General features: G+C 46.7%; 1 protein-coding gene across 9 annotated transcripts in view; it reads left to right on the top strand.

Moving 5' to 3' along the window:
• The window catches only part of KCNT1 (potassium sodium-activated channel subfamily T member 1), a 489153-nt gene that overhangs the window by 413200 nt on the left and 53482 nt on the right, over window positions 1-22471 (top strand). For all 9 annotated transcript variants that reach the window (XM_068249213.1, XM_068249212.1, XM_068249206.1 and 6 more), the window contains 2 exons: window positions 10826-11042; window positions 15301-15406. In XM_068249213.1, coding sequence (XP_068105314.1) covers window positions 10826-11042; window positions 15301-15406 — 323 coding nt within the window. The remainder of the gene's footprint in view (window positions 1-10825; window positions 11043-15300; window positions 15407-22471) is intronic.

Genomic DNA, 22471 nt, shown 5'->3' with positions numbered 1-22471 from the left:
CAGACGTTTCTGCACAGTCAGAGAATGTTTACTTAATTGTACCAGTTGAAGAATGTAAACACAAGATAAGGTTATCACCAGTTTAGATGCGGCTGCCCCTGCAGGAGAAAAAGTCAGTCCTGTGATTTAACCCTTTGATTGCTGTTTTACAAAAAAAATTGTGTTAGTATATTATATGCTGTAAATAATCTATTAGAGCAAAGAAGAACAAATGCTGGGTTTCACTCCACTTTAAGTTAACATTGAAGGACTTCCGGGTCATCTGGGAGACGTTTTGATCCCAGGCTACGCTATACATTTCCTCCCAGCAAAACCTCGACTCGCGTCTGTCGACAATGGTGTCTATTGGCTGAAATTATCTTCCCAACCGTTTCTACATAATTCTGCCTTGGAACGCGACACGGTACTGATTTTATGCTACGTTGAAATGTAACAGGAAGAATAGTAATCATATCAGATGTGGAGATGAATATTTATGCTATAGAAAATAACCGCCGCCGGCCTGAAACGTGCGCGCAGCCCATACATTTACATACGCAGTCTTTAAAGTCGGGATCCCTCTCGTCCTTGTCAGTCCCGAATACGGAGAGGATCTTCTGATCTCTTTAAAGTCATGTAAATTGTAATGAATCGGTTGTAGCCGACGGCAGTTTTATACATCGAGAGACTCCCTTGGCGATGAGCAGCATTTAATTATATATTCTCTGATGGCCTGCCGGCTACGCAATAACCCTGCTCTAGTTATAGAACGCGTTTACCGCAGATTCAGATGACGGAGTGACATCTTGGAATTCTATTACTTCCATAATTAATGTCAGGAAGCCAAATTCCTGGAACTGGGGCAAAGATAATGTCATGGAATTAAAGCAAAACTCTACTTGGCCAACATTTCCCGGGTCCTCAAGATGCAGAGGTCTGCTCTGCCTGTGGGAAGTCTGTGTACACAGCTGCTGTACCTTCCTCTGCAGGACAGCGACTGATTGGTCAGCTTGCAGCGCAGGGGCCGCAGGTTTCAATAACATCTTGGAGACGATCTGCATGGAGATTGTATGTTTTGCATGAATTCTGCCTGAGCCTCCAGTTTCTCCTCACACCCCAAAAACATACTGCTAGATCAAATAACTTCCCCAAATTGTCCCGGACTCTGAAGACAACAGACTACTATGATGGGGACATTAGACTAGGAGTGCGGTGGGGACATCTGACCATAACTGGTGGGACATTGGACTAGGACTGTGTTGGGGACATTAGACTAAAGGTGGCCACACACCATACAATTAAAAGATCCAATTTTCCGCCAATTCGATAATTACGATCGGTTGACCAGAAAAATCGAGAGCATTTCTTTGTGTTCGATCGATAAATCCGATCCGATTTCACATATTTTTTTATTTTTTTTATTTTTGGAGGTTGGGCATGTTGGAAATTTTAGACCAACTTTATCAAGAATTGTATGGTGTGTGATGGCTTGTCAATTACGGTACTTGATGTACAGTTCCAATCAATTATTTTTTTTATAGCTTTCAATTATTTTATACATGCTTGGGGAAAAATTGAACACAGGTGTGTGGTACATTGGTCAGAATTTTGAATTGTTACAATCAGTCAGAAGAATTGATTGCTATTTTTGAATTGAACAGATATTTAAAAAATTGTATGGTGTGTGTGACCACTTTTAGACTGCAGTGACTATAGGTGCCCATTAACTGTACAATTTTTCCTTCAGATTCGATCTTTTGGTGCATTTTTTATAATCTAATTGTATAGAAAACTGAGCAGAGTATGGTGCAAATCTATGTCAAATGATGTTTTGGTTGATTGGAAATGGAAAAAAATATCAATCAGAAAGTTTGATTTTATGATCGAATTGAAATGTACAACCTTCTTAAATTGCCATTAATGGCAATCAATAATTGCCTTCTGATTGGTTTCAATCATTCAAATCGTGCCAAAAGATTGAATCTGAATGAAAAAATGTACCGTTAATAGGCAAATTGTGAAAGTGGTTGGGACACCCGACTAGGATTGTGGTTGGGACATCTGCTGTGGTGACATTAGACTAGGAGTGTGATGGGGACATCTGACTGTTACTACGTCAGGGACATTAGACTGTGACTATGATGGGGACATTAGACTATGACTATGGTGGGGACATTAGACTGTGTCTATGATAGGGACATTAGACTATGACTATGGTGGGCACATTAGACTATGACTATGGTGGGGACATTCGACTGTGACTATGGTGGGGACATTAGACTATGACTATGGTGGGGACATTAGACTGTGACTATGGTGGGGACATTAGACTATGACTATGGTGGGGACATTCGACTGTGACTATGGTGGGGACATTAGACTATGACTATGGTGGGGACATTAGACTGTGACTATGGTGGGGACATTAGACTGTGACTATGGTGGGGACATTAGACTATGACTATGGTGGGGACATTAGACTGTGACTATGATGGGGACATTAGACTATGACTATGGTGGGCACATTAGACTATGACTATGGTGGAGACATTAGACTATGACTAGGATGGGGACATTAGACTGACTATGGTGGGGACTTTACACTATGACTATGTTGGGGACATTAGACTATGACTATGGTGGGGACCTTGGACTATGGCTATGGTGGGGACCTTGGACTATGGCTATGGTGGGGCCTTTAGGCTGTGACTATGTTGGGGACATTAGATTGTGACTATGGTGGGGACCTTGGACTGTGACTATGGTGGGCACATTAGACTATGACTATGGTGGAGACATTAGACTGTGACTAGGATGGGGACATTAGACTGACTATGGTGGGGACTTTACACTATGACTATGTTGGGGACATTAGACTGTGACTATGGTGGGGACATTAGACTATGACTGTGGTGGGGACATTAGACTATGGCTGTGGTGGGGACATTAGACTATGACTATGGTGGGGACATTAGACTATGACTATGGTGGGGACATTAGACTGACTATGGTGGGGACATTAGACTATGACTATGGTGGGGACATTAGACTATGACTGTGGTGGGGACATTAGACTATGGCTGTGGTGGGGACATTAGACTATGGCTGTGGTGGGGACATTAGACTATGGCTGTGGTGGGGACATTAGACTGTGACTATGGTGGGGACATTAGACTATGACTATGGTGGGGACATTAGACTATGACTATGGTGGGGACATTAGACTATGACTATGGTGGGGACATTAGACTATGGCTGTGGTGGGGACATTAGACTGTGACTTTGGTGGGGACATTAGACTATGACTATGTTGGGGACATTAGACTGTGACTATGGTGGGGACATTAGACTGTGACTATGGTGGGGGACATTAGACTGTGACTATGGTGGGGACATTAGACTGTGACTATGGTGGGGACATTAGACTGTGACTTTGGTGGATCAGACTTATAACTAGGAGAGTTTGGTTTCTCTGCACCTCTGACATACTTCTGGTCCTGAAAATAAGAGCAGATTCTGTGCAGACAGTGAAGGAAATTAATTGTGTTGGGTCGGGAAACGCTCTTATTTGATGAAATATTGATGCCAGTTATGAATTATAAATAACACACACAGAGGCATAGAGAGGGGGACCAGACAAATAGAATATGTCAATGCAGAGAAGGATCATCACAATTTGTCCAGGCAGGTCTATTTTCCCAGAATTCTGAAGTTTGCCTCCATCTTGCCTGTAAATACTTTGGAAGAGGAAGAGTACCTGTCCCATCAGGCTTACAATCTAAGAGGTGAGGGGACGCAAGATACAGGAGGAGGGAAGAGGACCTGTCCCATCAGGCTTACAATCTAAGAGGTGAGGGAACACAGGATACAGTAGGAGGGAAGAGGACCTGTCCCATCAGGCTTACAATCTAAGAGGTGAGGGAACACAGGATACAGTAGGAGGGAAGAGGACCTGTCCCATCAGGCTTACAATCTAAGAGGTGAGGGAACACAGGATACAGGAGGAGGGAAGAGGACCTGTCCCATCAGGCTTACAATCTAAGAGGTGAGGGAACACAGGCTACAGTAGGAGGGAAGAGGACCTGTCCCATCAGGCTTACAATCTAAGAGGTGAGGGAACACAGGATACAGTAGGAGGGAAGAGGACCTGTCCCATCAGGCTTACAATCTAAGAGGTGAGGGAACACAGGCTACAGTAGGAGGGAAGAGGACCGGTCCCATCAGGCTTACAATCTAAGAGGTGAGGGAACACAGGATACAGTAGGAGGGAAGAGGACCTGTCTCATCAAGCTTACAATCTAAGAGGTGAGGGTGTTGTGTCTGATTACACTGCCTGTGGATTTGCGCTGCCCCGCATGCGCAGTAGGAGACTGTGCGGCCACAATTTCTATAGAATGATGCTGCTGGAGGTAAAATACTAAATATCTCCGCTCCCACACTTCTTACACTCCCCAAATTTTCAGGGTAGAGAGGGGACCCCCGAACTACCTCTTAACCAAATTGCAGCCCCCGAGACCCGCCGGTTCCCAAGATAGATTTCTCTAATCTATCTCCTGAACCAGCGGGTCTCGGGGGCGTTCGGGGGGTCTCCTCCCTACTCTGAAAATTTGGGGAGTGTAAGAGGTGTGGGAGCAGAGATATTTCGTATTTTATCTCCAGCAGCATCATTAACTTCACACTGAGCATGCGTGCTACTCAATGTGGGGGAGCTTCCGGGCAGCGCAATCAGACATTACAAGGGAACACAGGATACTGGAGGAGGGAAGAGGACCTGTCCCATCAGGCTTACAATCTAAGAGGTGAGGGGAACACAGGATACAGGAGGAGGGAAAAGGACCTGTCCAGGGCCGGCCCGCTCATGAGGCGGGGTGAAACTTTTGCCTCAGGCGGCAAATTTCCAGGGGCGGCACCCGCCCGTCCGTGGGTGCGGGGAGCCGGCCGCCGAGCTGGAGGGGTAGCTGGCAGGACGGGGGTATTGGGCCAGCGGCGGGGAGGGGGGTCGGACCCCCCCCTCCCTCGCCTGGGTCCCCCGTCCTCCGCTCCCCTCCAGCCTTAAATAGAAGCAGCCGCTATGTGTTAGAGGAACGGGCGGGGAGGACTCACCTCTTCCTCGTTCCAGCGTGCGCTCCACTGACGTCACTTCCTGCAACGCTGCAGGAAGTGACGTCAGTGGAGCGCACGCTGGGAAGAGGTGATTGTCCTCCCCGCCCGTTCCTCTAACACATAGCGGCTGCTTCTATTTAAGGCTGGAGGGGAGCGGAGGACAGGGGACCCCGCCGCTGGCCCAATACCCCCGTCCTGCCAGCTACCCCTCCAGCTCGGCGGGGGGGGGGGGGGGGCCCTGGTGGTGGCAATTTTTAAAAAATTTGCCTCAGGCGGCGAAAAGTCTAGGGCCGGCCCTGGACCTGTCTCATCAAGCTTACAATCTAAGAGGTGAGGGGACACAGGATTCAGGGGGAGGGAAGAGGACCTGTCCCATCAGGCTTACAATCTAAGAGGTGAGGGGAACACAGGATACAGGAGGAGGGAAGAGGACCTGTCCCATCAGGCTAACGATATAAGAGGTGAGGGAACACAGGATACAGGAGGAGGGAAGAGGACCTGTCCCATCAGGCTTACAATCTAAGAGGGGAGGGGACACAGGATACTTTGTGAGGGAAGAGGACCTGTCCCATCAGGCTTACAATCGAAGAGATGGGGTAACACAGGATACAGGAGGAGGGAAGAGGACCTGTCCCATCAGGCTTACAATCTAAGAGGTGAGGGGACACAGGATTCAGGGGGAGGGAAGAGGACCTGTCCCATCAGGCTTACAATCTAAGAGGTGAGGGGAACACAGGATACAGGAGGAGGGAAGAGGACCTGTCCCATCAGGCTAACGATATAAGAGGTGAGGGAACACAGGATACAGGAGGAGGGAAGAGGACCTGTCCCATCAGGCTTACAATCTAAGAGGGGAGGGGACACAGGATACTTTGTGAGGGAAGAGGACCTGTCCCATCAGGCTTACAATCGAAGAGATGGGGTAACACAGGATACAGTAGGAGGGAAGAGGACCTGTCCCATCAGGCTTACAATCTAATAGGTGAGGGGACACAGGATACAGTAGGAGGGAAGAGGACCTGTCCCATCAGGCTTACAATCTAAGAGGTGAGGGGACACAGGATACAATAGGAGGGAAGAGGACCTGTCCCATCAGGCTTACAATCTAAGGTGAGGGGACACAGGATACCGGAGGAGGGAAGGGGACAGTGATCTCACTGAATGTAGTTGAGGCCTTCTTTCGTTCTGTAGCAGTTGCTTGTTATGTGCTGATCTGTCGGTTTAGTGCTGACTCTCCTCTCTCTCTGTGAGGTGGAGCTGATGAGGTCCCTCTGGGAGGAATCGGCTGACAGGTGACATCCCAGCATCTTGCTGACATTCACAATGTCCCTCGTGCCTGCCTGGTCGCCCCCACACACCGGGCTGTGTCAGCAGGATGAGCAGCGCATCCCCTGAGGACGTCTGCGGAGACCCCTGGGGGTCTGGAGACAGGACTGGTGACAGGATGTGTCATACAGTGGCTTGCAAAAGTATTCGGCCCCTTTGAAGTTTTCCACATATTGTCACATTACTGCCACAAACATGAATTAATGTTATTGGAATTCCACATGAAAGACCAATATAAAGTGCTGTACACGTGAGAAGTGGAACAAAAATCATACATGATTCCAAATATTTTTTACAAATAAATAACTGCAAAGTGGTGTGTGCATAATTATTCATCCCTCTTTGGTCTGAGTGCAGTCAGTTGCCCATAGACATTGCCCGATGAGTGCTAATGACTAAATAGAGTGCACCTGTGTGTAATCTAATGTCAGTACAAATACAGCTGCTCTGTGACGGCCTCAGAGGTTGTCTAAGAGAATATTGGGAGCAACAACACCATGAAGTCCAAAGAACACACCAGGCAGGTCAGGGATAAAGTCATTGAGAAATTTACAGCAGGTGTAGGCTACAAAAAGATTTCCAAAGCCTTGAACATCCCACGGAGCACTGTTCAAGCGATCATTCAGAAATGGAAGGAGTGTGGCACAACTGTAAACCTACCAAGACAAGGCCATCCATCTAAACTCACAGGCCGAACAAGGAGAGCGCTGATCAGAAATGCAGTCAAGAGGCCCATGGTGACTCTGGACAAACTGCAGAGGTCTACATTAAAGGCGCCAGGTGTGACTCTGACATTAGACTGTGTACTCCTATCTCCACTGCCTGATGAAGCGGGTATAGACCTGCGAAACGCGTTGCAAAACTCTGGAGTGTACTAATACATTTATTGTTGTCAAACTACACAGTTAGTGTGTCTGCTTGAGGGAGGTAAGTCCACCACTGCCTCCTAAGCGATTTTAAAAGTTTTAAATTTTGTTTTTATCCTTTTGGCGCCTCTGTTCACTTTATAATAGAGTACATATCCACCCTTGGTGGAGGGGGATACCCCTTTCTTTCTTCACGCCTACAGAGAGCGACTTCTTAATCCTGAGTGGGGACAGGTCAATCTCCTCACCTGCCTATACAGTGGTTACCTGGAGGTAACCCTGGTTTGTGAGTATATAACTTACTCCTTCTCATTATACCAATTGTCTTAACTTACTACACCATATTGGGCTCTCGATTCTCCCCCTTTTTTACATATTTGCAGAGATCTACAGCTCAGGTGGGAGACTCTGTCCATAGGACAACTATTAGTTGTGCACTGTACAAAGTTGGCCTTTATGAAAGAGTGGCAAGAAGAAAGGCATTGTTAACAGAAAAGCATAAGAAGTCCCGTTTGCAGTTTGCCACAAGCCATGTGGGGGACACAGCAAACCTGTGGAAGAAGGTGCTCTGGTCAGATGAGACCAAAATGGAACTTTTTCGCCAAAATGCAAAACGCTATGTGTGGCGGAAAACTAACACTGCACATCACTCTGAACACACCATCCCCAATGTCCAATATGGTGGTGGCAGCATCATGCTCGGGGGGTGCATCTCTTCAGCAGGGACAGGGAAGCTGGTCAGAGTTGATGGGAAGATGGATGGAGCCAAATACAGGGCAAACTAGAAAGAAAACCTCTTGGAGTCTGAAAAAGACTTGAGACTGGGGCGGAGGTTCACCTTCCAGCAGGACAATGACCCTAAACATAAAGCCAGGGCAACAATGGAATGGTTTAAAACAAAACATATCTATGTGTTAGAATGGCCCAGTCAAAGTCCAGATCTAAATCCAATCGCGAATCTGTGGCAAGATCTGAAAACTGCTGTTCACAAACGCTGTCCATCTAATCTGACTGAGCTGGAGCTGTTTTGCAAAGAAGAATGGGCAAGGATTTCAGTCTAGATGTGCAAAGCTGGTAGAGACATACCCTAAAAGACTGGCAGCTGTAATTGCAGCAAAAGGTGGTTCTACAAAGTATTGACTCGGGGGGCTGGATAATTACGCACACCCCACCCCACTTTGCAGTTATTGATTTGTAAAAAATGTTTTGGAATCATGTATGATTTTCGTTCCACTTCTCACGTGTACACCACTTTGTATTGGTCTTTCACGTGGAATTCCAATAAGATTGATTCATGTTTATGGCAGTAATGTGACAAAATGTGGAAAACTTCAAGGGGGCCGAATACTTTTGCAACCCACTGTACCTCCCTTCTGCAGTGCTATAGTGAATGGACAGACCGCCAGTCCAGCTTTATATCCCCCCCCCCCCCCATCCTGAACTTGAGATAAAACGCACATCTGATGATCTTCTTCTCTGCCATTTACAACTGCCCAGCAAATCTCAGCTAAACTGGTGGTTGTGCAGCCCTATCGAGCATCCGATTCGACCGCAACGGTGCAGCAACAAGCATGCCTGATCGATGATTGGCTGAAATTGGTCAAATGCACCGATCAAGCTGGAAAATCGTGCAACGATGTGGATTGGGTGCGCAGCGATAGTGCTTCGTGATATCGTACCGCTCGACATGACGCACCCTCGGCTGCCCCCCCCCCCCAATGTAAAATTCCCCCCTCCCCAGTGCCCGTGCCTTATAATCTCACCTGCTTCAGCTGCACTGTCACCCCGTTTCCTCCGCTGTCTCCCCCATGTGGCACCAGACACGTGTGACGTCACACATGCACCACGTGGTATATGTGCCACCCACCATGTAGTGGTCCTCGGTGCTATTGCTGGAAGCCAAATTATTGTGTTTTAATTGTAACTTCAGCTCCGTCTTGTGACGGCGCCATTGTTACTCACTGTGCCTGCTATAGCTGTAATTCCTATTACTGCCTATGGTGGCGCCGGCTGCGCCGAAATCTCCAGCACTGGAATCCGCGTGTTCGGCCGACAGATCTCTTCCCAGTCAGAGAGAGATCTGTCTCTTACTCGATCTCCATCACTAGATGTATGGCCACCTTTATACTGGGAGTGTCCAGAGTCCTCTGCAGGTCTCCACCATCCCCTCCTCCAACCCTTAGTTGACAGTTTGCCTGTTTACAAAGCTCTCCTCACAGATGACCCATATAATCATTCTGAGGATCTATCTAAATCCCAGGGGATGAGGTGCAGAGAAATGTAGCCGTTGTGGATGCAGGAGTCAGGCAGGGGGAAGGGAGTAGATTAGAGCGCACCTGAAGTAAGAGGTGTATGGAGGCTGCCATATGTATTTCCTGTTAAATGATACCAGTTGCCTGGCAGCCCTGCTGATCTCTCTGGCTGCAGTAGTGTCTGAATCACACACCAGAAACAAGCATGCAGCTAATCTTGTCAGATCTGACAGTAATTGAACAAACCCCTGATATGCTGCATACTTGTTCAGGGCCTATGGCTAAAAGTATAAGAGCCGAGGCAGAGGAGCAGCAGGAGAGATAGGAATTCAGGCCGTTCTATCTTAGAAAGGGCTGGCCTCCATTCATCTGTAGTGGCTTTCAAGTTGTCCCAGCGGCCTGTCTTTATTTTTAAAGAGAAGCTGTGACCAAGAATTGAACTTCTTCCCAATCAGTAGCTGATACACCGCCCCCCCCCCCCCTTTCCCATGAGAAATCTATTCCTTTTCTCAAACGGATCATCTGTATGGCTGATATTGTGGCGAAACCCCTCCCACAGTGTGATGTCAGGACCATGGTTCTGACATCACACTGTGGGAGCCTTTTTGCATTGTGGGAAATAACAGCTGTGTATCTCTTTCTACAGACATCACCTGCCAGCAGTAAAAATGTCACCATGTGATAAATGTCAGAATGTAAATCAGGGAGAGGGAAGATTTTACAATGGGCAAACACTGACTAAATCATTTATACCTAATTATTGTAAAAATGAAGCACTATTTTTATTACATTATTTTCACCGGAGTTCCTATTTAAAAGCAACAGCAGTTGCTTAGTCCAACTGCTGGAAACTTTGTATAGATGTTTTCCAAGGGAGTGTTTTTATAAAGTACATGGGGAATATTGAGAATCCCTCATAAGGAAATGGACTAGTCCCAAATCTGTCAGCTTTTTTTCTACCTACTGTAAGTAATAGCCATATAGGGAGGAAGTGCATCAAACGCACCTCTTCTGTGTATGTGTACACATGTATTTTATATTTTACAATTTTTGGTGATTATGGTCAGTTAATGGCGGGTCCAGAACAGGCTGACCTATCACAGATCAGATTATTGGCTTGGTGTTTGGCGATTTCGGGGGTCAGCCGCTTGGTGTCCAGGTTGTGGGACCGAGTTCCATAGAAAGGTAAAAAAAACTTGTGAAAACATTTTCTGTAAAGTTCCTGAGTTGTGATGTCTCACCTGTGTGTATATAAACCTATATGGATTTATATAAACCTCTATGGCTTCTCTTTTAAAGGGACGGTGGCGATGGACCTTCAGAACACCGACTGCCGCCCGATGAACAGCAGCAAGCTGACGCTTCCCGCTGAGAATGGTTCCAGCACCAGAAGGCCCAGCATCGCCCCAGTCCTGGAGATTGCAGACAGCTCCACTGTGTTACCATGTGACCTGCTGAGCGACCAATCAGAGGATGAGATGACGCAGTCTGATGACGAGAGTCTCCCGGTTCAGGAGTAAGTCGGGTGTGTGGATGTGGCGGTCACTGGGCGCAGATCTTCTGCTCTGACCACTGATAACGTCTACTTAGGCTTCACTTCACTAAGCATCAGCACATTCGGTCTAGCAGAAAACAGCTGATATTACGGAACATTTTATGAAATGTCAAAACACTAAACCTGCCCTGTTATCTAATGGAAAACTGAAACTACAGACTAGTGAGGTAAATGACCGACTTGTGCGGTAAAGTACATGTCATTTCACAAGGATATTACATGCGGTAACACAAGTGAGACGTTCAGTGTCTCCAGCCTGGAGCTGTCCATATCAATCAGCCATTCTGAAGGAGATATAAGGGAGGAAACTGCAGAGAAAAGGGGTAAACTGATTACACTATTTAGGAAAATAAAGTTACTAATAAAACCGTATTTCCCTAATTTCACAATATTATATTTAAAAGAATAGTTTTGGGTTGATACAAAGTTTATGGTAATTTTGTGCAGCCTGGACTTGCTCTTTACATGACAGTATGATAAATAGTGCTGCCTGTATCACATCTTTCCTCCATCTCCCTGCACTGCAATCATCCAGCATGAATTACCGCAGGAGAGAAAAACCTTAATGAATTGTCATGCAGTTTTTCCATAAATTACTGAAACTATTACCACAGATGTGAATTTGTGAAAAAAAAAATCTAAAACACAAATGAAGTATTTACAGACCCTTTATTTATTACCGGGCGTGTCTCAGTGAATTGAAGCCTACACGTGCTTAAAGGGAACCAGAGAGGAAGCACCCTTATGTATTTTACCATATATATCAGTAAGAATATTAGAGAAAACACTTACCATGCTCTCTGTTTCATCCTCACTGCTAAAAGTGTCTGTTATCAGCTGTGATAAGAATCCCGGACTGAGCATTCAGTCTGGCTTTGCAGGGAATGATTATAGCTGAGTCATTATAGCAGAGCCACAAGGGGGCAGGCTTGGGCTTGAAAAGACACCAGAGAAGACAGACTCAGCTATAATCATTCCGTAGCAAAGCTAGACTGAGTGCTCAGTCGGGGATTCTTATCAGAGGTGATAACAGTCAGATTAAACAGAGAACAATGAAACAAAGAGCAGATTAGGTGTTTACTGTCATGTTCCCACTGATTTATAAGGTAAAATACAAGAGGGTGCTTCAGCTCTGGTTCCCTTTAAAATCTCTTTGCTGGCATGCAAATTTGATGCAAGCTGCTTGTTTGAAATTGGGCCAAAATCTAGTGTACTTTCTGTTGTTTTGGATTGTCCCAATTTCAGTCTGCATACAATTTGCATGGTGTTTGCATGCAGAGAGGGATGTTTGACTACAGGGAGAGCGGAGGACGGTCTGCACTTTGCTCTGGTGTTAGCAGATGATGATTATGTAGGATTTATATAGCGCAGGATTCTTTGTCAGGGCAGATATACATTGTACATGTATCACATTGTGGCGGTTCTGCCCACAGGATGGGGGGGGGGGGGGGGGGGGGGCGCGACGTTTGCTGGCTATTTTAGAACATGGAAAGTACATTAAGCGGAATATCTGGATTAAACTTTAAAGTGTTCTGATGTACGGCCGGCCTCCGGTCTTCCGGAAATGTCTCTCTGCATTAATATTCCGCCATCAGAGAATCGATCAGACTTTCTCACACACGTCAGACAGACATTGGTTGGTTGTTTTTTTTTGCGTTTTGGGTTTTTTACATTGTGTTAAAGCCACAGCTGAGCTTGTTAAGTCCGCAACGTTCCCCTCACATGGATACTTCATGAACTGTGATTCAGCAATAATCTTTATTTTCCAGGAAACCTGAATTCACGCGAATGCTCAGATTTACAAGCTGAATTTGATGGCTGAGCTGATCATGGAGCTACACTGCCCTCGTGTGGCCGTTTAGTAGATTACCTCAGTCCAAAAGGCTGGCACACTGGTTAAAGGACAACTGAAGTGAGAGGGATATGGAGGCTGCCATATTTATTTCCTTTTAAGCAATGCCAGTTGCCTGGCAGCCCTGCTGATCTCTTTTGCTGCAGTAGTGTCTGAATCACACCAGAAACAAGCATGCAGCTAATCTTGTCAGATCTGGCAATGTCAGAAAAACCTGATCTGCTGCATGCTTGTTCAGGGGCTATGGCTGAAAGTAATAGAGGCAGAGTATAAGTATAGTTCAGCAGGACATCCAGGCAACTGGTATTGCTTAAAAGGAATTAAATATGGCAGCCACCATATACCTCTCACTACAGTTGTCCTTTAAACCATCAATAGCACACAGCTAATCCAGCCAGACTATAATCATAGCCACTGATGTTCATGCTTGTTCTGGGGTTGACAGTATTAGAGACACATCAGCAGGACAGTCAGGAAACTGGCATAGTTTATAAGGAAAATGGCAGCCGCCTCGTCCCTCACTAGAGGGTCACATTAACCAGCCTCGTCCATCACCGCCGGAGGCTGCCGCTCAGGCCCTGCTGGGCCGATTTTCATCAAATAAAAAGCAGCACACGCAGCCGGCACTTTGCCAGCCGCGTGTGCTGCCTGATCGCCGCCGCTCTGCGGCGATCCGCCGCGAGCAGCAGCGAAAGAGGGTCCCCCCAGCCACCTGAGCCCTGCGCAGCCGGAACAAATAGTTCCGGCCAGCGCTAAGGGCTGGATCGGAGGCGGCTGACGTCAGGACGTCGGCTGACGTCCATGACGTCACTCCGCTCGTCGCCATGGCGACGAAGTAAACAAAACACGGAAGGCCGCTCATTGCGGCCTTCCGTGTCACTTTTGGCCGCCGGAGGCGATCAGAAGAACGCCTCCGGAGCGCCCTCTAGTGGGCTTTCATGCAGCCAACTTTCAGCCATCTTAATAGAACGCCAAGGTGGTTAAGGACCATTTTCCACTGAGAGCGATTTGCAAATCGCAATCGCTTATCAATAGCGATTTTTAAATCTCTAGGGTTGCTACTTTATCATAGAGATCTTGAAAAGTGTTTTCTACTATAGTCATTCGATTTGCAAATTGCAATTGCTTTCTGGAGCGATTTTAAGAGTGATTAAAAAATCGCAATTGCATAACAAAATAATAAAAAAACAGAATCGCTGGCCTTAGTGATTGCGATTGCTAGTGGAAAAGGGCCCTGCTTTCCTCCTGTAGAATGAGGATTTACCATTGTTCACCACCTATTTCCTGAGCAGAGACCCCCTAGGAATGGGTGCTGTGGGTGTGCAGAGCTGGGCACTAAGGAGAGCAGAGATCTCACCATCAGATTCCATAAGGAGTAGAGGAATTTAGGGGAGGAGCCTCTGGTTATAGGTGCTGTGGGTGGGCAGAGCTGGGCACTCAGGAGAGCAGAGATCTCGCCATCAGACTCCATGAGAAGTAGAGGAATTTAGGGGGAGGAGCCTCTGGTAACAGGTGCTGTGGGTGGGCAGAGCTGGGCACTCAGGAGAGCAGAGATCTCCCCATCAGACTCCATGAGAAGTAGAGGAATTTAGGGGGAGGAGCCTCTGGTAATAGGTGCTGTGGGTGGGCAGAGCTGGGCACTCAGGAGAGCAGAGATCTCCCCATCAGACTCCATGAGAAGTAGAGGAATTTAGGGGGAGGAGCCTCTGGTAATAGGTGCTGTGGGTGGGCAGAGCTGGGCACTAAGGAGAGCAGAGATCTCACCATCAGATTCCATAAGGAGTAGAGGAATTTAGGGGAGGAGCCTCTGGTTATAGGTGCTGTGGGTGGGCAGAGCTGGGCACTCAGGAGAGCAGAGATCTCCCCATCAGACTCCATGAGAAGTAGAGGAATTTAGGGGGAGGAGCCTCTGGTAATAGGTGCTGTGGGTGGGCAGAGCTGGGCACTCAGGAGAGCAGAGATCTCCCCATCAGACTCCATGAGAAGTAGAGGAATTTAGGGGGAGGAGCCTCTGGTTATAGGTGCTGTGGGTGGGCAGAGCTGGGCACTAAGGAGAGCAGAGATCTCCCCATCAGACTCCATGAGAAGTAGAGGAATTTAGGGGGAGGAGCCTCTGGTTATAGGTGCTGTGGGTGGGCAGAGCTGGGCACTAAGGAGAGCAGAGATCTCCCCATCAGACTCCATGAGAAGTAGAGGAATTTAGGGGGAGGAGCCTCTGGTAATAGGTGCTGTGGGTGGGCAGAACTGGGAACTTTGGCACACAGAGACCTCACGGCCAGAGTCCAAGCTATACAACAATGCTGGTTACAGGCGGATTTTTGAGCCTTTCTGTTCTCCACTGTTCACTCCTCTCTTCTTCCCCCGCAGGTACGTGAAGGGTTATCCTCCAAATTCCCCGTATATCGGGAGCTCACCAACGCTCTGTCACCTACTGCCATCCAAAGCGGCGTTCTGCTGTCTGCGGCTGGATAAGGTACTCCGCCATTTACCACGCCCACCTTCTGTATGTGTGTAACTGTCTCTGAGGGCCTCATTCACTAAACAGCGATTATATGTATGTAACTGTCTCTGAGGGGCTCATTCACTAAACAGCGATTATATGTTAATATATTATATGTATGTAACTGTCTCTGAGAGGCTCATTCACTAAACAGCGAGTATATGTATGTTGTATGTAACTCACTGAGGGCCTCATTCACTAAACAGTGATTATATGTATGTAACTGTCTCTGAGGGCCTCATTCCCTAAACAGCGATTATATGTATGTAACTCACTGAGGGCCTCATTCACTAAACAGTGATTATATGTGTAACTGTCTCTGAGGGGCTCATTCACTAAACAGCGATTATATGTATGTAACTGTCTCTGAGGGGCTCATTCACTAAACAGCGATTATATGTATGTAACTGTCTCTGAGGGCCTCATTCACTAAACAGCGATTATATGTATGTAACTGTCGCTGAGGGCCTCATTCACTAAACAGCGATTATATGTATGTAACTGTCGCTGAGGGCCTCATTCACTAAACAGCGATTATATGTATGTTGTATGTAACTCACTGAGGGCCTCATTCACTAAACAGCGATTATATGTGTGTAACTGTCTCTGAGGGCCTCATTCACTAAACAGCGATTATATGTGTGTAACTCACTGAGGGCCTCATTCACTAAACAGCGATTATATGTGTGTAACTGTCTCTGAGGGCCTCATTCACTAAACAGCGATTATATGTATGTAACTCACTGAGGGCCTCATTCCCTAAACAGTGATTATGTTTGTAACTCTCTCTGAGGGCCCCATTCACTAAACAGCGATTATATGTATGTAACTGTCTCTGAGGGCCTCATTCCCTAAACAGCGATTATATGTATGTAACTGTCTCTGAGGGCCTCATTCCCTAAACAGCGATTATATGTATGTAACTCACTGAGGGCCTCATTCCCTAAACAGCGATTATATGTATGTAACTCACTGAGGGCCTCATTCCCTAAACAGCGATTATATGTATGTAACTGTCTCTGAGGGCCTCATTCACTAAACAGCGATTATATGTATGTAACTGTCTCTGAGGGCCTCATTCCCTAAACAGCGATTATATGTATGTAACTGTTTCTGAGGGCCTCATTCACTAAACAGCGATTATATGTATGTAACTGTCTCTGAGGGGCTCATTCACTAAACAGCGATTATATGTATGTAACTGTCTCTGAGGGCCTCATTCCCTAAACAGCGATTATATGTATGTAACTGTCTCTGAGGGCCTCATTCCCTAAACAGCGATTATGTGTATGTAACTGTTGCTGAGGGCCTCATTCACTAAACAGCGATTATATGTATGTAACTCGCTGAGGGCCTCATTCACTAAACAGTGATTATATGTATGTAACTCACTGAGGGCCTCATTCCCTAAACAGCGATTATATGTATGTAACTGTCTCTGAGGGCCCCATTCACTAAACAGCCATTATATGTATTTAATTGTCTTTGAGGGCCTCATTCACTAAACAGCGATTATATGTATGTAACTCACTGAGGGCCTCATTCACTAAACAGCGATTATATGTATGTAACTCACTGAGGGCCTCATTCCCTAAACAGCGATTATATGTATGTAACTGTCACTGAGGGCCCCATTCACTAAACAGCGATATGTATGTAACTCACTGAGGGCCTCATTCACTAAACAGCGATTATATGTATGTAACTGTCTCTGAGGGGCTCATTCACTAAACAGCGATTATATGTATGTAACTCACTGAGGGCCTCATTCACTAAACAGCGATTATATGTATGTAACTGTCTCTGAGGGGCTCATTCACTAAACAGCGATTATATGTATGTAACTCACTGAGGGCCTCATTCCCTAAACAGCGATTATATGTATGTAACTGTCGCTGAGGGCCCCATTCACTAAACAGCGATTATATGTATGTAACTCACTGAGGGCCTCATTCACTAAACAGCGATTATATGTATGTAACTGTCTCTGAGGGGCTCATTCACTAAACAACCATTATATGTATTTAATTGTCTTTGAGGGGCTCATTCCCTAAACAGCGATTATATGTATGTAACTGTTGCTGAGGGCCTCAATTAGAAAAAAGCAACAAAACCAGTATTTATAGTCACACTCTGACTTACACATATGATAACCTCTATATCGATATGTAGTTACTGTACTGGGGCCATGGTGGGTGGATATGAATGATTATGCTGCTATATACACCCCGACAAACTGTTTAGGCGAAACATGTTGCTGGCCCCCCCCCCCCCCCCCTTCACCAACATTCACCCCGCCGCATCAACACACAGCCCTGGCTGACTGAACCCAATAAACAACTGAAAAGACGTTCCATAGTGGTAGAGCGGTGGTGGGGGAAAAGCTCCACTGCAGAAGACTTCCAGCATTATAACAATGTGCTGCACCAGCTCAGAGACACCCTCTCCCTTGCAGAGCAGTCACACTTCTTCTCACTCATCTCTCCACAATCCCGTAACCCTGTATTATAACAATGTGCTGCACCAGCTCAGAGACACCCTCTCCCTTGCAGAGCAGTCACACCTCTCCTCACTCATCTCTTCACAATCCCATAACCCTGTATTATAACAATGTGCTACACCAGCTCAGAGACACCCTCTCCCTTGCAGAGCAGTCACACTTCTCCTCACTCATCTCTTCACAATCCCATAACCCTGTATTATAACAATGGCTGCACCAGCTCAGAGACACCCTCTCCCTTGCAGAGCAGTCACACCTCTCCTCACTCATCTCTTCACAATCCCATAACCCTGTATTATAACAATGTGCTGCACCAGCTCAGAGATACCCTCTCCCTTGCAGAGTGTTATAATTTAAGTAGGCCTCAGTTATTTGGACTGAGTTAGTCAAAAAGGCTTGAGGAGCAGACCTGCCCTTTAAGGGGATTTTCTCTTAGAGAGAAAATCTGCAGTTCTGTCAGCAGAACTAGAACATACCAGGAAGCTGTTCTATGGACAAGGCCACAGGTCTCCCTGACCTGGGCATGTACCGCCACTAGAACAATAAACATCAGCCATGTTTTGTAAATATCCACATTCCTGCATGTAGGTCAAATGCCTCATTGAATATTAATCGAGTAGGTGGGTATGATGACACCACGAGTGGGTCCACCAATAGTCTGATCTAGGGGATGGCGAAGATGATGTCATATTTAACTCTTTCCTAGTCGGTATTAAAGCCTGAGTGAGCAATGGGAGCTCACTCTGCTTCTGACTTTCCCACTAGATCTGAAGGCTGACTGGAACCTCTATTTTCATTCTATATGTAATCTGATATAATGTATGCTGTACATACTGTAGGTAGTCTAGTGTAACGTAGTTAGGAAGAAGGTACCTGATTGACTTCAGCAGGAAGTCTAATCAAGAAGCTGTAATGCAACATGGAAATCTGCTTTGCCAGGATATGATGAACTATATCTGTATATATGTTTCCTGAATAAACTTCGTGAATATTGAAGAAGCCTGAAAAAAGTCTATCTCCGGCTTGCTGTGTGATCGTGTTTGCAACTCTTGAGGAGGAGTTTGCTGGTGCCGGAAAAAGGTGAATTAGAACAGTTTATAACACAGAGCAGTCACACTTCTCCTCACTCATCTCTTCACAATCCCATAACCCTGTATTATAACAATGTGCTGCACCAGCTCAGAGACACCCTCTCCCTTGCAGAGCAGCCACACCTCTCCTCACTCATCTCTTCACAATCCCATAACCCTGTATTATAACAATGTGCTGCACCAGCTCAGAGACACCCTCTCCCTTGCAGAGCAGCCACACCTCTCCTCACTCATCTCTTCACAATCCCATAACCCTGTATTATAACAATGTGCTGCACCAGCTCAGAGACACCCTCTCCCTTGCAGAGCAGTCACACCTCTCCTCACTCATCTCTTCACAATCCCATAACCCTGTATTATAACAATGTGCTGCACCAGCTCAGAGATACCCTCTCCCTTGCAGAGCAGTCACACCTCTCCTCACTCATCTCTTCACAATCCCATAACCCTGTATTATAACAATGTGCTGCACCAGCTCAGAGACACCCTCTCCCTTGCAGAGCAGTCACGCTTCTCCTCACTCATCTCTTCACAATCCCATAACTCTGTATTATAACAATGTGCTGCACCAGCTCAGAGACACCCTCTCCCTTGCAGAGCAGTCACACCTCTCCTCACTCATCTCTTCACAATCCCATAACCCTGTATTATAACAATGGCTGCACCAGCTCAGAGACGCCCTCTCCCTTGCAGAGCAGTCACACCTCTCCTCACTCATCTCTTCACAATCACATAACCCTGTATTATAACAATGTGCTGCACCAGCTCAGAGATACCCTCTCCGTTGCAGAGCAGTCACACTTCTCCTCACTCATCTCTTCACAATCCCATAACCCTGTATTATAACAATGTGCTGCACCAGCTCAGAGACACCCTCTCCCTTGCAGAGCAGTCACACCTCTCCTCACTCATCTCTTCACAATCCCATAACCCTGTATTATAACAATGGCTGCACCAGCTCAGAGACACCCTCTCCCTTGCAGAGCAGTCACACCTCTCCTCACTCATCTCTTCACAATCCCATAACTATGTATTATAACAATGTGCTGCACCAGCTCAGAGACACCCTCTCCCTTGCAGAGCAGTCACACTTCTCCTCACTCATCTCTTCACAATCCCATAACCCTGTATTATAACAATGTGCTGCACCAGCTCAGAGATACCCTCTCCCTTGCAGAGCAGTCACACCTCTCCTCACTCATCTCTTCACAATCCCATAACTATGTATTATAACAATGGCTGCACCAGCTCAGAGATACCCTCTCCCTTGCAGAGCAGTCACACCTCTCCTCACTCATCTCTTCACAATCCCATAACTATGTATTATAACAATGTGCTGCACCAGCTCAGAGACACCCTCTCCCTTGCAGAGCAGTCACACCTCTCCTCACTCATCTCTTCACAATCCCATAACTATGTATTATAACAATGTGCTGCACCAGCTCAGAGACGCCCTCTCCCTTGCAGAGCAGTCACACTTCTCCTCACTCATCTCTTCACAATCCCATAACCCTGTATTATAACAATGTGCTGCACCAGCTCAGAGATACCCTCTCCCTTGCAGAGCAGTCACACCTCTCCTCACTCATCTCTTCACAATCCCATAACTATGTATTATAACAATGTGCTGCACCAGCTCAGAGACACCCTCTCCCTTGCAGAGCAGTCACAACTCTCCTCACTCATCTCTTCACAATCCCATAACTCTGTATTATAACAATGTGCTGCACCAGCTCAGAGACACCCTCTCCCTTGCAGAGCAATCACACTTCTCCTCACTCATCTCTTCACAATCCCATAACCCTGTATTATAACAATGTGCTGCACCAGCTCAGAGACACCCTCTCCCTTGCAGAGCAGTCACACTTCTCCTCACTCATCTCTTCACAATCCCATAACCCTGTATTATACCAATGTGCTGCACCAGCTCAGAGATACTCTCTCCCTTGCAGAGCAGTCACACCTCTCCTCACTCATCTCTTCACAATCCCATAACCCTGCATTATAACAATGTGCTGCACCAGCTCAGAGATACCCTCTCCCTTGCAGAGCAGTCACACCTCTCCTCACTCATCTCTTCACAATCCCATAACCCTGTATTATAACAATGTGCTGCACCAGCTCAGAGACACCCTCTCCCTTGCAGAGCAGTCACACCTCTCCTCACTCATCTCTTCACAATCCCATAACCCTGTATTATAACAATGGCTGCACCAGCTCAGAGACACCCTCTCCCTTGCAGAGCAGTCACACCTCTCCTCACTCATCTCTTCACAATCCCATAACTATGTATTATAACAATGTGCTGCACCAGCTCAGAGACACCCTCTCCCTTGCAGAGCAGTCACAACTCTCCTCACTCATCTCTTCACAATCCCATAACTCTGTATTATAACAATGTGCTGCACCAGCTCAGAGACACCCTCTCCCTTGCAGAGCAGTCACACTTCTCCTCACTCATCTCTTCACAATCCCATAACTCTGTATTATAACAATGTGCTGCACCAGCTCAGAGACACCCTCTCCCTTGCAGAGCAATCACACTTCTCCTCACTCATCTCTTCACAATCCCATAACCCTGTATTATAACAATGTGCTGCACCAGCTCAGAGACGCCCTCTCCCTTGCAGAGCAGTCACACTTCTCCTCACTCATCTCTTCACAATCCCATAACCCTGCATTATAGCAATGTGCTGCACCAGCTCAGAGATACCCTCTCCGTTGCAGAGCAGTCACGCTTCTCCTCACTCATCTCTTCACAATCCCATAACTCTGTATTATACCAATGTGCTGCACCAGCTCAGAGATACCCTCTCCGTTGCAGAGCAGTCACACCTCTCCTCACTCATCTCTTCACAATCCCATAACCCTGTATTATAACAATGTGCTGCACCAGCTCAGAGACACCCTCTCCCTTGCAGAGCAGTCACACTTCTCCTCACTCATCTCTTCACAATCCCATAACCCTGCATTATAACAATGTGCTGCACCAGCTCAGAGATACCCTCTCCGTTGCAGAGCAGTCACACCTCTCCTCACTCATCTCTTCACAATCCCATAACCCTGTATTATAACAATGTGCTGCACCAGCTCAGAGACACCCTCTGCCTTGCAGAGCAGTCACACCTCTCCTCACTCATCTCTTCACAATCCCATAACCCTGTATTATAACAATGGCTGCACCAGCTCAGAGATACTCTCTCCCTTGCAGAGCAGTCACACCTCTCCTCACTCATCTCTTCACAATCCCATAACACTGTATTATGACAATGTGCTGCACCAGCTCAGAGACACCCTCTCCCTTGCAGAGCAGTCACAACTCTCCTCACTCATTTTTTCACAATCCCATAACTCTGTATTATAACAATGTGCTGCACCAGCTCAGAGATACCCTCTCCCTTGCAGAGCAGTCACACTTCTCCTCACTCATCTCTTCACAATCCCATA

Source organism: Hyperolius riggenbachi, chromosome 8, assembly GCF_040937935.1.
Source record: "Hyperolius riggenbachi isolate aHypRig1 chromosome 8, aHypRig1.pri, whole genome shotgun sequence".
NCBI classification, from domain to species: domain Eukaryota; kingdom Metazoa; phylum Chordata; class Amphibia; order Anura; family Hyperoliidae; genus Hyperolius; species Hyperolius riggenbachi.
The sequence above is the reverse complement of the archived record's forward strand: the minus strand, read 5'-3'. Positions and strand labels throughout refer to the sequence as shown.